The sequence below is a fragment of the Hemibagrus wyckioides genome, linkage group LG02 (genome assembly GCF_019097595.1).
Source record: "Hemibagrus wyckioides isolate EC202008001 linkage group LG02, SWU_Hwy_1.0, whole genome shotgun sequence".
NCBI classification, from domain to species: Eukaryota; Metazoa; Chordata; class Actinopteri; order Siluriformes; family Bagridae; genus Hemibagrus; species Hemibagrus wyckioides.
The window spans coordinates 12,050,794-12,066,133 of record NC_080711.1 but is presented as its reverse complement, the minus strand read 5'-3'; the positions used below and the strand labels follow the sequence as shown (position 1 = coordinate 12,066,133).

Here is a 15,340-nt window from a genome sequence, read left to right as displayed (position 1 = left end):
TGGAACACTAACACTAAGTGTTAACTAATATTCTAGGAATTTACATGGGCTGGTTTAATAAAGCTGAAGGAAAATGAGCAGGGTTGAATTTTTTGCATGTTGCTTCGTATCAAACATCAGAGTGAACATTAGCTGTCCATCTGTAGCTCTGCCAATTACATAACATGCAACATCTGTAGATAGTGCAGCTTTTTCCAAATGATAATCTCTTATTTAAAACATAATTAAATGTTTGTTTTTATATAGTACGCTGACTCAGAAGAGCCATCTCTTTATCTACTTCCACTTCAATTAGTCCACCTCATTTAGTGTTTACTCTTCAGCAGTGCTTTGAGACCACATGGATGGTTAATTTCCTTTGACACATATTTTTACATATTTATCCTCATCTTTTTTTTTCTTTTTTCTTTTTTTAAAGTGATCTTATTATTGTTTACTTCCAAAATAACTGTCTTACATAATCAAAGCATTGAAACAGGACTCTTAATGGTGTGAAAAATATTATGGAACATATTTGGACAGTGGTTTTGCTAATTATTTTGAGGCTAATTAATTAAACCATCTTTTGCTATAATTGTATTCATTATATTTTGTTGTGCTTGGTCGAGAACATAATAGCACACATTGATTTGGCTTAATGTCTTCATTAATATGTAAACCACTAGCCAGGAAAAACATGCAAGAAAAGCCCAGAGGATAAAAATAATTAGGCACAAACTAATCACAATTTTTTTTTTTTTTTGAGAAATTGAGCAAAATTATTTGAATGAATCTAATGCTTTTTGTTGTCTGTTAAAAATACGGTTTTTGATTCAATGCAAGAAAACAGTGGGTTTTATGACAGTGTAGTTAAGTGCCTGTGGACACAGGAAATAAGCCCCATTGCAATTCCTGCTAACAACTAGCTTTCCTTCGATAACTTTAGTGTTAAAATTTCTGCTTGTGTAGAACTGAGCACTCAGGGGCCTTAATCTTATCCAAAAGCACTCTGATGAAACAGATCTGCACTCTGTGGCTTGTTAGCGACCAGGCTGCTAGCAGAATTAAGCTGCTCAAGATTCCTAGGACAAAATTATCACAATTTTTGACTGACACTCTGGTTATCTATAGTCTGCAGTGAAGATTTGGGGAATACACAGATGTAGGGGATTTGCAAGGCTCATGTACACCAGTCTTGTGTTTGTTATTTCAGAGAGAAAAGTAAAAAAAAAAAAAAGATTTTAAAGCATATACAGTATCAGAGAACAAATAAGTTTTTATTTTGCGATGTTCTCTAGCTTAGAAAACTTTCTGTCCATCTCATAGTAATTTAAAAAGACAAAGCAGAGAGAAATCGCTTTTCCAATAGTTTTCTGTTAGTTTTAAATCACAATGCAGGATGTGAAGCGTAACCTAGGATCAACTCCTGGTGCCTTATCCTTATCTGTCCGTCTCTCACTCTCTGTTTAATATCATCCCAGATGCCTGAGGTCACTTTTCTGTCTTTTTGAAAAGAAGCCTTTCTGGAAGACGACATGAACTCCAATAAGAAGAGGGAGTCTTCGTCAGCTGTCAGACAAAGAGCTTTGAAAAGAGCTATCTGATGATTTACCTGACTAATAAATGACCTCTGCAGCACAACATGAGTGTAGACTGAATTATCAGTCCGCAGCACAGCTTAGAGATGGATCTGAGTGAGCAATATCAAGGACTCAGCATCTCTCAAGTGAATGAGAGAGAGAGAATGAGTCAAGAGAATGGACTCTGCCTCAAGGGACAGAATGGAAATGAAAACTGAGAAAGTCAAAAATGGACTAGATCTCCTGCTTCAACAAGTCCATTTTTCCAGAAGTTATTGCTTTTTATGTTTCGAACATTACTTTAGGAAGTTTCATTATGCAGACAGGTATAAATGTTAGCTTTCTTTCATTGAAAATTGAAAAGAAATGTGTGATTATTGGTGTAAGTATTCATTGCTCTACTGGTTTGAAGCAAGATACAGCTTGAGAGCAAATCATTTAAAAGCTCAGGAGGTGTTCCACAAATTTCTGACTAACCTATACATTTCACTTTTTATAGCTGACAGGAGCCTGGAAGTCAGTTATACTTGGCAGAATGACAGCAAGCGAAAACCCTGATGAAAAATATGGCTTAGACCCAAAATACTACATTCTGAATATATTTATTCTTCATACATTTATCATGGCTCAATGGCATTAGCATTGGTAACGCCTCTGTAAGAGAAACGATGTGTAATGTCAGAATCCTTTTCTGCTGAATCTTTTATCAGCCTGCAAAATGTGATAAAAGTTTGTCAGAGCTGGAGTCATCTATTACCATTTCAATAGACATTTCAAAACATCTCAGTTGAAAGGCTTTAAAAGGAATACTGGAGGGTCTGCAATAGGCATGTCCATTTTATGACTGTAAACACATTTCCAATAAATGGTATAAGCACATGATAAGCTTACAAGTCACTATCTGGAACTTTAACAAGAAATCTCTACACAAATATCGTACAGTACAATGTACACAATCATGCCGATCCAGCCAGCAGCTTCAGGTAATATTCAAATCAACCAGCAGAATAGTTAAAATATTTAGATTTCAGTGATTACACTGATTTGAAATGACTAAAAGTCTACAGTAATTTAGATAACCACTCTGTACAATCATATTGAGCCGAAAAGCATCTCAGAATGCATATCATATTGAACCTCAAGGCAGATGGGCTACAGCAGCAGTAGACCATGCCGGGTTCCATTTCTTTCGGCCAAGAACAGGAAGCTGAGGCTGCATTGGGAACAGGCTCACCAAAACTGGACAGCTGAAGTCTGGAAAAAATGTAGCTGGGTCTAATAAATCTCAAGTTCTCTTCAGGCGTATAGGGTAGAGTCAGAATTTGTTGCAGGCAGCATGAATCCATGAACCCAATCTGCCTTGTGTGAACAGTCAAGGCTGATGGAGGTGATGTAATGGTGTGGGGAAAGTCTTTTTGACACATTTTGGGCCTGTTATTATGAACCGATCACCACTTGCCTATTTAAGTATTGTTTTTGACCATGGCAGTGTTCAGTGTACAGTCCTACAGTGTTCTTCAGTGACCTTTCCTGTCTCCATGTCTGAATCGAGTAAATCTTTGGGAAAACAGGAGATTTGCAGACTGAAAGTGCACATGAAATATCTGCAGAAATTGTGTGATGCAATCATGTCAACATGCAGCAGAATCTCAGATGAATGTTTTCAACATCTTGTGGAATCTATGACAAAAGGACTTTGAGAGAAAACAAAAGTTTTGAGAGAAAGGGGGAGGCCCTACCCAGTATTAGTATAGTGTTCCTAATAAAGTGCTCTGTGAGTGTAAATATAATGCCTCAGTTTCATTTCCAACTTGTGGTAAGTTATATTTTCAGAACAAATCCACCACTTTCATCTTAAAATAACTGAATACTGAAGCCTAATCAACCAAGGCAGTAAAGTCAAAATGGCCTCTACAGCAGCCCTGAAAGTTTATAGATGCTGTCAGAGTTGTGCAGACTTCTCACTCAAACTAACAACCCAATCAGAAACAGGTCTAAACCGATTCTGGTATCATATTATAAATCACACAGCTACATCTACAGACTGTTAAAACAGCTATATTGAGTTCACAGCAAGAAATGTACCAATCTGTCTGAAGTGTCTGGAGGCTCTAGTGTGCGGTTGTATAGTTGAAATTGTAAAGTGTGTGGGGCTGTTTCATCATGTGTTGCTATTTTGAGTGGTCAAATTAATAAAACAATGAAACGAAATGTAATGAAAACGTGACCACACCTTAAAGGATAAGCTGACCAAACAATCATTTGGTACTCATCCAGTTTACTTTCATAGTTCAGAATTTTGTGTTTTGTTTAAAATTCTCCAGCATCATCTGTGGAAAAAAACCCCTATGCATTAACAGGGATTATACAATTAATTAAGAGTCTTACCTTGTCCCATTGCCTGTCCCGGTCCAGTGTGATGATAATCATGGAAGGGTTGACGAGGTATCCCTCACTGTTGAATGAAAAGTCTGTGTGATCCCATGACACATTCAGCATGTGCCTGTGAAAAGAAACCAGTAACATTTTGGATTGGAATGGCATGAAGTTTAATTAAAGCTAGGGCCAACTAATAGTGACTTACATTTTCAGTGCTGCCACTAATAATTCTAGGATAATGCATAGTCATATTGTCAGAATATTGTCAAAACCATAATATGGAAAGTGTTTCAATACCATCTGACTGGACAGGATTGTAAAATTAACAGCTTTGAGGTATTTGGGCACATAGAAGGTGTGTTTGAGCACTCTTTGGAATTAAAGGTAAAGTCCAATTAGGTAATCCCATTATTCCTATAAGGGTTCTTCACTCTATGAAAACTGTCATCCGACTGCTGTTAACTACTGCTGATAACTACTGTTTTACCCTTTCAATCCAATGATATAGCTGAGCAGATAACCCTTCCAAATAGAAAGTTAGAACCATTAATATCCTAATATAGAAAATCAGTGCTGGATTACACAATTATGTTCCTCAAAAATGTAATGGGAACGTTTTGTTTTTTTTTGCAGTGTAACAGTTTTATTAACAAGCTATCTTGTTAGTGGTGTGACTAAAACTCTGTTTATAACACAACCAACAGTCTTTTTTGAGTCCTGGTTTTCATACCTGTATTTTAGAAAACCTTATAGTAGAAGAGAAGTAACTTCAAAATGGTCAAAGAAAAGACAAAAAAATGCCAAATATTACGGCCAAACAAAAATGGTGTTAGCCAGCAGAGCACAGAGTACACACATCCAAGCACAAATACAAAACACCACGTTTGCTCTTATTTTTCATCTTTAAGTTTAGGATTTTTTATCTTTAAATTAATCAAGGTCAAAAATGTGCTACCGTGAAAACACCATTATAATTAGAATGGGATTTGAAGGATATTGGACAAGCTACACACACACACACACACACACACACAAACACCCACAAACTGACCTCAGCCTGCTGGCTACAGCATGTATGCTTGTGTGTCATCTGTGTGAAAAGCCAGTGTAATCTCAATCCTCTATAAATTCATTAACAACCGAATTGACTTAATCCCAAGCTGACTATCACCAGGCTTAATTAAAATTGATTCAGCCCATGGCTTGTTGATGAGGGCACATATGATGCAATTGTACTATATGTCCATGCTCCAATTCCATTAAAGCACCATTGGAAAAAAAACATAGAATATTAGTCTGTAGATCTTAATATTGGTTTGTCTAATAAAGCAATTTTGTTGAGGAAACCTCTCAAGTGAAAATGGAGCTTGGAAGAAATCTAAATAGTTCGAGCTTATTTATTATGATTTCCATTTCTTTTAATAGTATTTAAAATCACCTCTCTCTGTGGATATTTGAAAGTTATTACATAGATGCTACTGTTGTGACAGGAATGAGTATTGATTATATATTAATTACAGTATTGGAGTGCTGTAAGTGGAAACTGGAGCTCACTGATACTGTAGAGTAAAGCCCTGTATGTTTTAGACTCATGACTCATGTCACTGCTGAGTGTGTTCAGTTTCCATACAATGACCTTGACTCATCCCAAACTCTGCATTCATTCAGTCTCTGCCCTGAAGCTCAGCTTCTGTCTGGCTTGTTAAGGATTTCTTTTTTTTTTTTTTAGACCAAATAGGATTTGCTCTGTGTTGCCTGCTACAGATGCTTCACTGGCATTTCATGGTATATCTTATCATTCACTATTTCTTCCTCTGATCCCTGTGCCTGATGTATACATCATTGAGGCTTTCATAGTAAACACTTTACAATGCACATCTATAGCTCACAGATATTGCATGGAATGTTGTGCATGGAATAATCAATAATAAACAGGAGTAAATGAATAGAGCTTTATTAGCATTTAAGTTACTACTATTACTTCAATCATTAAGAAGACTGCTCAGTTAAAGATGAACTACTCCAATCATTCTTCCTGAGCAGTTAATTTCAGTTCCTTCATACTAGTTAGTTAATAACTTGAATGTTAATGAAGAACTGCCCATTCATTCCATGCATGCTAGTTAACTGTGAAAGAGCTAATGCTTTATAAACCGAATGTATAGTACAACGTTTGGCTTTAAGAGCTTTTAATTCAAAATTAATTCATTTTTTCACCATGTCTACTGCAACGGAAGCTTAAAAATATAGGCTCATACTTGTCAATTTGTCATCGGTTGTTTGGCAAAGGTTAGGGTTCCTAAGCATCATGATCGTAAGCATTTATATTTTTCATGCAAGTTGAAACAACAACATTGCCCTCTATGGTTCAATATTTGGACAAATGTATTATGCTATTTGGTTTGTAGCATTGGTGTGATTCCCACGAGCAACGAATGTTCTTTGTGCTTTGAAAAGAATGGGAAGTTGTGGTGGCAGTGAATTTTATTAGTGAATCTCAAACATTCATTTCTGCAGGGCCACATGTCAGAATTGTTGCCTGTGCTTATCACTAATAATGCAAATGCATAACATTAGAAATGCGATGTTCCAAAACCAAAAATACAACAGAATGTTCATAAATGCAAAAAACCAAAAACACAACACCAGGCCAAAAATGTGACAGTAAAACATAACCAAAAGCAAATTTGGAAACATGACATTAAAGTCCTAAAAACACAACATCAATACTAAAAATACAACCAACAAAAATACAATAACAGACCAAATACACAGAATCAATGTTACCTGAAGTAGGTAAACATCAGTAAACATCACACATGCGTTGCTGATTGGATGAATTGACAATAACGAGGAACGAATTGGATGTTTTCTGTCTGGTATTTAGTTAAGAAACAATTATTTACTTACTCTTATTAATACACTGAAGTCCTTTTAGACTTTAGCCAATCAGCAATAAGCATGTGATCTTTGGAAGAAGCCACTCATTTGATGTTTTGAATTAATATTGATGCATTTCTGAATTTGCTGCTGCATTTTCACATTTGCCCTTGTTGTGTTTTTGCAGTAGTGTTTTTGCAGCTGTAACATTTTCAGGTTCATTGTAGCATTTTCTGATTTTCATTTGCATTTTTTGTTAGAGCCCCTACAGCAACAACCTCTATTTATCCTTTATCCCTTATCACCGCATCTCTCAGTGACTCACCTGAAGAGTGTGTCATTGTTGTCTGGATGCACTGGACTGGACTGACAGTCAGCGTGTCCATCAGGAACAAAGCCTCTGTGCTTGCGGAAGCTCTCCACCGCTTTCACAACGATGGCCACACCGTCCCTCACCCTGTTCCTTAGACTCATCTTCCACCGGTCTGTGATGATGCTGATTAGGCCAACAGGGAAGCTGTCAGGTGGTGGCAGATTGGGGTTGCCCACTGCAAGGCTGGGGATGATCCAAATATAACCAGGTCCAACTAGGCCCACCTCTCTGGCCATGCTGAAGAGATACTGAGCCTCTTCAAATGAGCAGTAAACCAGCAGCACCTGAGCATCGATCTGCTGTAGCAGACGCCGTGCACGCAGGTCATTCATGCTATCAGCTGACATGTCAAAGGTCAGCACGTTCTGTAGCTCCCACAGAAAGTACGAGGTGTCTGTGAAGGAGCGGATGTAGTCCACAAAGGCCTCATAACCAGGGTACTGGCTAGTCACCACTGCAAAACTGTCCCAGTTGTACTCCTCCATCACTTTGAACATGCCATTAATCTGCTGCTCAATGGAAGCACCCAGCTGCAAGAAGTTGGAGCCGTCATCCTGAAAAAGAGATTTGAGTATCATGGGTTAAGACCACCGATTATTGAGTATATATATATGACTACCTCATATATTCTCATGAACTGTGTCAAGATCTTGATTGATTTAAGCCAAATAAACAGACAGATTACTGTCTTCCTTTACCATCCTGGTCCTGTTACAAGATTTAATTAAGTCAAGTACACAATTATATACAGTGTACAGTATACTTGCAGTGAAATGAAAATCTAGCCTGTTCCTCTATAGACTGCCCATATAAATAAACAAAATTTAAGAGACTAATGTAAGAAGTAGAATGAATAGAAATAGAAGAAATGAGAAGTAATAGAATATGTGTAATATGTGAAAATGTGTAATATATTAGATATTACATATAGTAGCAGTGAAACATGAAACGTTTAAAAACAAACCTGTCTTTTATCTTTCAATAACACCAGAAATATAAAATAATGCTATGATATTAATGGAAAGTTCTTTCAAATGCTGCTTGCAGAAAGCCGAATGTAGATATTTAACCCAGTCTTGTTTTCCTCTCAGTACCGCATGGCAAGAGATGATTTCATTCACCTTAGATTACAGCTGAACATCTACCATGTCACCATTTTCACAATGCTTCAAAACTTTACACATAATGCTGTTTTACTGTCATGGTCTAATGTCCTTCAAAGAAAATGTTTGGAGCATTGTGAAAGTAGGCTAAGCCTGCTCATGTAACTGGAAATGAGAGATGTTCTGGTTTATTCCACCCGGTATGCAATGACCCCTTTCAATGCTCTAAAAATCACAAAGCTTTTCTCACTGACTGATCTTTGGCCTAAATATGACATACTTTAAGGGCATATTAGAAGAGGGAGTTAAAATAGTAATTGCATTGTATCTGTAGTCATGCACAGGTACATTTCAGTTATGTGAATTGTTCTCTATGGCCTTTTATCACTGTATCTGAAATCTTTATTTAAAAATGGTCATAATGATTTGTTTTAATTGTACAAGATGACTGTATTATGATAATGTTAGTGCATTATTTAAAAAAACTGTATTACAGTGTTATTTTTTGTTTTCATTCATATACATATATATAAATTATATAATTTATATATATAATTAACTATGCCAACTTATTAAAAAGAGAAAAGAAAAAGAAAAATACACACACACACACACACACGCACAGTGTCATTTTATATATATATATATATATATATATATATATATATATATATATATATATATATATATGTGTGTGTGTGTGTGTGTGTGTGTGTGTGTATTTTTCTTTTTCTTTTCTCTTTTTATTAATAGGTTGGCATAGTGGTTCAGTAGGTAGCATTGCTGCCTTACTATCCCAGAAACCCCAGTTTGATCCTGGGCTTGAGGTGCTATCTATATGGAGTTACACAGTTTTCTCTCATCTCACAAAAATTCCAGTAGGTGGATTAGCGACTAGTATTAGTGATTAGTATTAGCGACTAGTATTAGCGATTAGTAAATTGCTCCTGGCTGTTAATGTGTGTGTGTATGTGTGTGTGTGTAGTGCCATGACATCAACCATCCAGGTTGTATTGTCATCTCACACCCAGTGAAAGGCTAAGGATCCAGAACAATGCTTATCAGGATAAAGTGGTTACAGAAGATGAATTAATGTTAAATATACAGTGTGTTGTTTGTTGATCTGAAGGATAGGAATACGTGAAGCTGAAGGTATAGACTTCAGAGCTCTATTTCCTTTAGACACACACTTTCAATAAAAAAATGGCTATCCTGAATACTTGTCCTGAGCAAAAATCCAATGAAGTGAAAATTCATCTGGAATAGGTCAACGATCAGTGATAATAGAATATGCAAAGAGAAATTGCACCCTTTAAAGCGTCAGAAACGTTACAGTCTGCTGCAGTTTGGTCACAGTGAATACTGAGTAGAAAGCTGAGTGAAGCTTAAATCTATTAAGTTCTCTCTGTATGGAAATGTTAAAGAATGTGAAGCAGAAAAGTGAAAGTCAAGGCAAACAAAGCCAAAGAGGTTGAAAAAACTTAAAATCGTAGACAAATGTGATATAAGTAAATCTTAAACCTAAAATGTTTATGTGAGAAGGGAGAAGCAATGATGTATCCTTTTTTTTTGTTTATATTACAGTATTAAATGTGTATATGTACAATACAATAGTATCCAGTGTGGAGTATTTGCATTACTGGCCAATGTCCTTCATTTATAATGCTCTACATTTACAATGCCCTATCTTCTACTCTGACATCCCCAGTGCCTGCTTCAACAAAAATTATTACTATCATTGATTTATTCCCTGTCAGGGCAGCCAGTGGCGTGAGTAATGCATCAATCCATGATTGCCTGGCAATAGGGAATGTGCTTTGATTTCTCATTTCAGTGCAGCTCTATGGACACTTGCTCTGATTAGATGTGATAGACAGAACACAGTTCTAATGTTTGAACATTCTAACGTTTCCTCACTAAACTGGACTGAGATGTATAATTAATAATATCAATTCTTAAGCACGTTGTATGATGCTTGTCTTAAGAGACAACGGGTGACTTTTCTTACTTTCTCTTCAGCTATGCATAAGATTAAACATGCCAATGATGGAAAATTGCCCTAATAAGCATAGCAATTGAGCAAAATATCCCTAGGATAAAATGGGTTTCTAGGCTAATTTTTGCTCTGCTTCTATTTACCAGGGCAGGTCTGTGGTAATGACAGGATGGTCAAAGAAATAGCAATGTTGGCAGACTAGCATGATCACTTACCTGCTTTCTAATCAGTGATTAACTGTGATGCATGCTTACTAACCGAATCAGATAGTGTCAATATACTGAAAACATGACTTTAAATCGTTCTTAAAATAGCAAACAAGACTAGATAAATGCAGCTTCTCAAAGCTACTGCTGATTATCTTTCACTGACTGATTGTTGCTCAACTCAGATATTTTAAATGGTATCTAAAAGATTTAGTGTAGATTTCGTATTTCTTTTAAATTAATTTAAGTCTTTTATAAATCTGGCACAATGTAAGTTGATTTATTTTGAATTTCATTGCTGCCTTTAACAGTAAAATACTATATAATTTTTTTGTGAAAAGTGAAATACTAGAATTCTTCATTTCAGTCAGGAACGATTAAGCACAAACATTAAGACTTTCTTGTAGAGAATGCAAAAATATTAAATGTGCAAAATTTAAATTTGTTTTTTAATGATTTAAAGTCATGTTGCTAAGTTAGTTAGCCACTTACATTGTTAACAAATAATAATATTTTTAGTTAGCAAGCTCAGCAAAAAAACATGTTTTGAGAAAAACAAACAAACATGCAATTATATTAAATCTATCAATCACATCAAACACTGCTTCATGTCCTGTGGTTTCAAATCAGAAGACAGCCATATAGAAATGCATCTATATAAATGACATTAACAGTGTAGTAGTTTTAGCCCATTTTGTGAGCTCGAATCCTGACTGTGCTACAGCCATCCACGGCTAGGAGCCAAGGGAACAAAATTGGCCGTGTTGTCTGAGAGAGAGGGATGGCATACTTTCTCTTCTTTGTGAATCACAGTGACTCTAGCCAATCCTGGGCCTCTCTGAGGTCAGATAAGTGAACGAGGACAGATAGCATTTTCCCCTGAGTGTGTTACGCTGCTCTGTGATGCATCTGACTTTTACAGTTAAAATACAGTTTTTCAGAACAATTACCAGTGATCTAACATATTTTTAGTACTGTACTTATATATATATATATAATACTTATACTTATAACAATACTTGTTGAATACTTATAACAGGTTGACACAGAAGAATTTGGTTTGAGAGATACAGTTAACCTACAGACCTCACATCTGGAGCCTGTTACACACTGCCAGGATTTTTACTGTAAATGTAATATATAGTGTGTGATTAGGCTAGTCAGTTAAGGTTTTGCAGTAACTGGAAGAATGTGAGTTTAACCACTAGTCTAGTGTTCACTATAGCTTGATACTTTAGAATGTGTTTGGAAGGGAAAAGGATTTTTTTGGATATACATTCATATCGGTCCTATATGGGTGTGAGTTTCGAAGACGATTATTGTTGACTATTGTTTTTGAAGACAATACAATCTTGAGACACTACTAGTCTGAGAGATGATCAGATCTCAGTTGATGGAATGATATGTTTGTAGCACCCAGTGATTCAATATGATCTAAATGAAAGTTTTTTCAATCACATCCACATCACTGGGACAGGCGAGCACAGAAGCCATGACTTTGTCAAAGGGACTGACATGTACAGAAAGGCAGAACAGTTGGCAAAGAAAGATAACAACAGAGAAAACAGTAAGAATTGTCATTAATTTTACGACATTTATAAATAATATAATAAATAAATGAAAGGCCCTCCTCAGGGGGCAAAACACAGCTGTGCTGATATTCAGTATAACCACAATCTTGCTCATGCGATACTGCTTAAATTTTAAAAAAAAAGGAGATATTGCACATATACTTTGCTCATACTGAGTCATTCTATATTGATTCAATGTTTAGTTTGTATAGCTGTGTCATAAATATTCATATACACCTTGTGGAAATCATAAAATAGTAGCTATAGTCTGCACAAATGCTACGAGGATGACTGAAGTCGATTAAATTCATTTATTGGGTCATGATGTACTTATTACGCATCATTTGTTAACTAAATTATACCAATTATAGTACTAAGGGAAATTTATTTATAAGTCAAGGTTACTGTTAGGATGCCACAAATCAGGATGGATTTTATTGTGTTTTCTCCTCTTCCTTTGGCAGACTGGGCAGCAGGGTGGCACTCTGTGAGAAAGGGTATTTAATCATGCCTGAACCCGAGACAGCTGTCATGGTGCCATGAGGCTTTGCCATGGCGGGCATTAATGAGGGCTGTGCCACATAAGCTGTATCTTTGAACACCGACCTTGGTCGCTCAAACACTTTACAAGCTCTGTCCATCTCTGCCAGCTCAATACAGTGTAAAGTGTGTACCGTCAGCACAGCATGACCGGAGTTGTATTTCAAAAGTCTGCCAGGTCAGTCATGTGAGCCATTGCTTGAATAATTATTCAATTATGGTGACAGTCATTTTAACTGTCAACTGTTTCAAAAAAGATCTGCAGACTTCTCAGGCAGTGGTGGCAGTTCATCAAAACTTAGGTGACAGGTCAGACATCATATCTGACATCACATCACATGAGGATATACAATAAGGCAGGCAATTGTTTTTTTCTGACTGTGCAGCACTTTTACTAAGAAATTGCAGGCAGCTAGATCGACTTCATTATGTAAACCAATATCACACCAAATCTAGACGGCCAGGTAAAGTGTCAGCACTTATCATGAATCGAGAAAAGGGCAGTAAAATGTTTACAACGATCCTGCAAGAAGCAATGGGCTTCACAAAAACTGTAATAATTAATAAGCCTTTAAAGTTGAACAATATCAGTTGAATTTAAACAGTAAACTGATTAATGTTATGTACAGTAATGCTCCAACTCGATTATGTTCTTTACTGTATTAATTAACATCAATAAAGCACAAACCTCATTTATAAACCATAATAATGTTAGCAATGTGCAAAAAAATAAGTATATATAAGTTGTTTAAGTATAATCTGAAACATGGTGATGTTTTCTCTTTTGTTTTTGTTTTTGTAATATTTATGGAAGGGGTCTCAGGTGTCTACACTTCACAGCAGTCAGTAAAACAAGAATCTTGAGGACAGAAGACTGCTGAGAGAGAGAGAGAGAGAGACAGAGACAGACAGAGACAGAGACACAGAGAGAGCGAGCATGAGAGACATACAGAGACACAGAGAGAGTGAGAGAGAGAGACATAGGGAGACAGACAGAGAAAGAGAGAGAGAGACAGAGGGAGACAGAGACAGACAAAAAGAGTCAGACAGAGAGAGAGAGAGAGAGAGAGAGAGAGACACTTTATGCAACTTTATTTACACAAGTCACATATAGAAATCACAGTGACTTAAATAAATAGATAAATAAATACGTATTAAAATAATGTCAATAAATTAGTTTAAAAATAAGTGATGACTAGTTTAGCTCTGCTGCAAAGTTGAGTTTTCCATCTGCAACAGAGCACAAAACATTCGCACAACACCACATATATTTAAACACACCCAAGTCATTCATACTTTTATAAAAATTAAAATCAATTAAAATTCTTGATTTGATCAGAGAATCTTGCTCATAAGAAGAAACTATGAATGGTTTAAAACTAATTTTATATTTTAAAACTAATTGCTATATACTGTATGTGTTTAGTATTTGGCTTATTAGATATTTTTGTCTATTTGATGCACACCTGCAGATGGAGTTTTTGTTGATATATTTACAAGAGGTGGTATTGATTCTGCCTCTGTATAAAAAGATCATACCTTTGATTTAGAATTAAAACATTTTTTAAATATGATAACTTACCTAAAGTAATCTTAGTCATCCATTTTAGCTCTATAATCAGCTTTTATCTCACCAGCCCTACACCAGTAAATCACAAACTCTGTTCTGCTGTACCCATACAGCAACCTACTGTTCTGACTAGTGACAGGAGAAACAGAGCAGAGCATGTGACACAGCTGGGATTCAAACCCACACAGAGCTTCTTCTAAGGGGCTGGATACAGTGGCACAACACAATTAGAGACATTGTCCCTTTACGTAAGTGATGAATTATTTATTTATAATGTGTTATGAGTTATCAACTATTGTGGCTGTACAAAATTGGATAATTATAGGGCAAATGACCTCAGGGAGGAATATTACACTGCAAATGACACTTCATGGCCTCAGAGAGACCACACAGATGCCCAAATTCCCTTTCAAAGCTCCAAAGTCCATTTATCTATTGGACAAGGAAGTAAACCTGAGTAACATATGGAGGAGAGAGAGGGGAAAGCGTTATTACCCAAGCAGCTGTTAGGATCTAATGAAGCTGTGGAGGCCATAATGTCCAATTTCCTCTGACTCCCATGTCTGAATATTTATCAGTTATTGTCCAATAGATCAGATGAATGAGGAAGTCCTCTCTCACTCTAAAAACCTTTACATACCTTATACCTGCAAATATATTTTTTGTATTATCTATAAGGGATTATTTAATTATTTAATTTAATTAGCCAATCATGTGGCAGTAGTGCAGTGCATAAAAGCATGCAGATATAGGTCAGTAACCTGTAACAGGAAACAGAGACTATCATGGGGACAGACTCACTAAATTGGCACAGTTGAACATTAGAAGGTAATGACCTGAAATGCTTTTCTGCTCACCATGGTTGTAAACAGTGTTTATTTGAGATACTATATCCTTCCTGTTGGCTTCTTCTCTTATCAACACTGCACTGAACTGTCACTCACTGGATGTTTTTTGGCACTATTCTGTGTAAACTCTAGGGACAATTGTGTGTATAAATCCCAGGAAATCCCATCAGTTTCTGAAATACACGAACCAACCTGTCTGGCATTAACAACCACGCCATGGTCAAAAATTACACATTCACATTTCTTTGTTCTGATGTTTGAGGTGAACATTACCTGGAGCTTTGAATCAGTATTTGCATGTATGTATACATTGTG

The 15,340-nt window shown here is 36.2% G+C and overlaps 1 protein-coding gene across 2 annotated transcripts in view; it reads right to left on the bottom strand.

Moving 5' to 3' along the window:
• grin2ca (glutamate receptor, ionotropic, N-methyl D-aspartate 2Ca) overlaps positions 1–15,340 on the bottom strand; it is a 56,236-nt gene that overhangs the window by 16,814 nt on the left and 24,082 nt on the right. The window contains exons 1-3 of one of the 2 annotated variants that reach the window (XM_058419085.1): positions 14,190–14,307; positions 7,144–7,745; positions 3,948–4,062 (exon numbers count right to left, since the gene is read on the bottom strand). In XM_058419085.1, the coding sequence (XP_058275068.1) occupies positions 3,948–4,062; positions 7,144–7,688 (660 nt within the window). In that variant the 5' untranslated portion in view covers positions 7,689–7,745; positions 14,190–14,307. Of the gene's footprint in view, positions 1–3,947; positions 4,063–7,143; positions 7,746–14,189; positions 14,308–15,340 lie in introns of those variants that run through there. The other variant, XM_058419076.1, reaches the window with a different exon arrangement.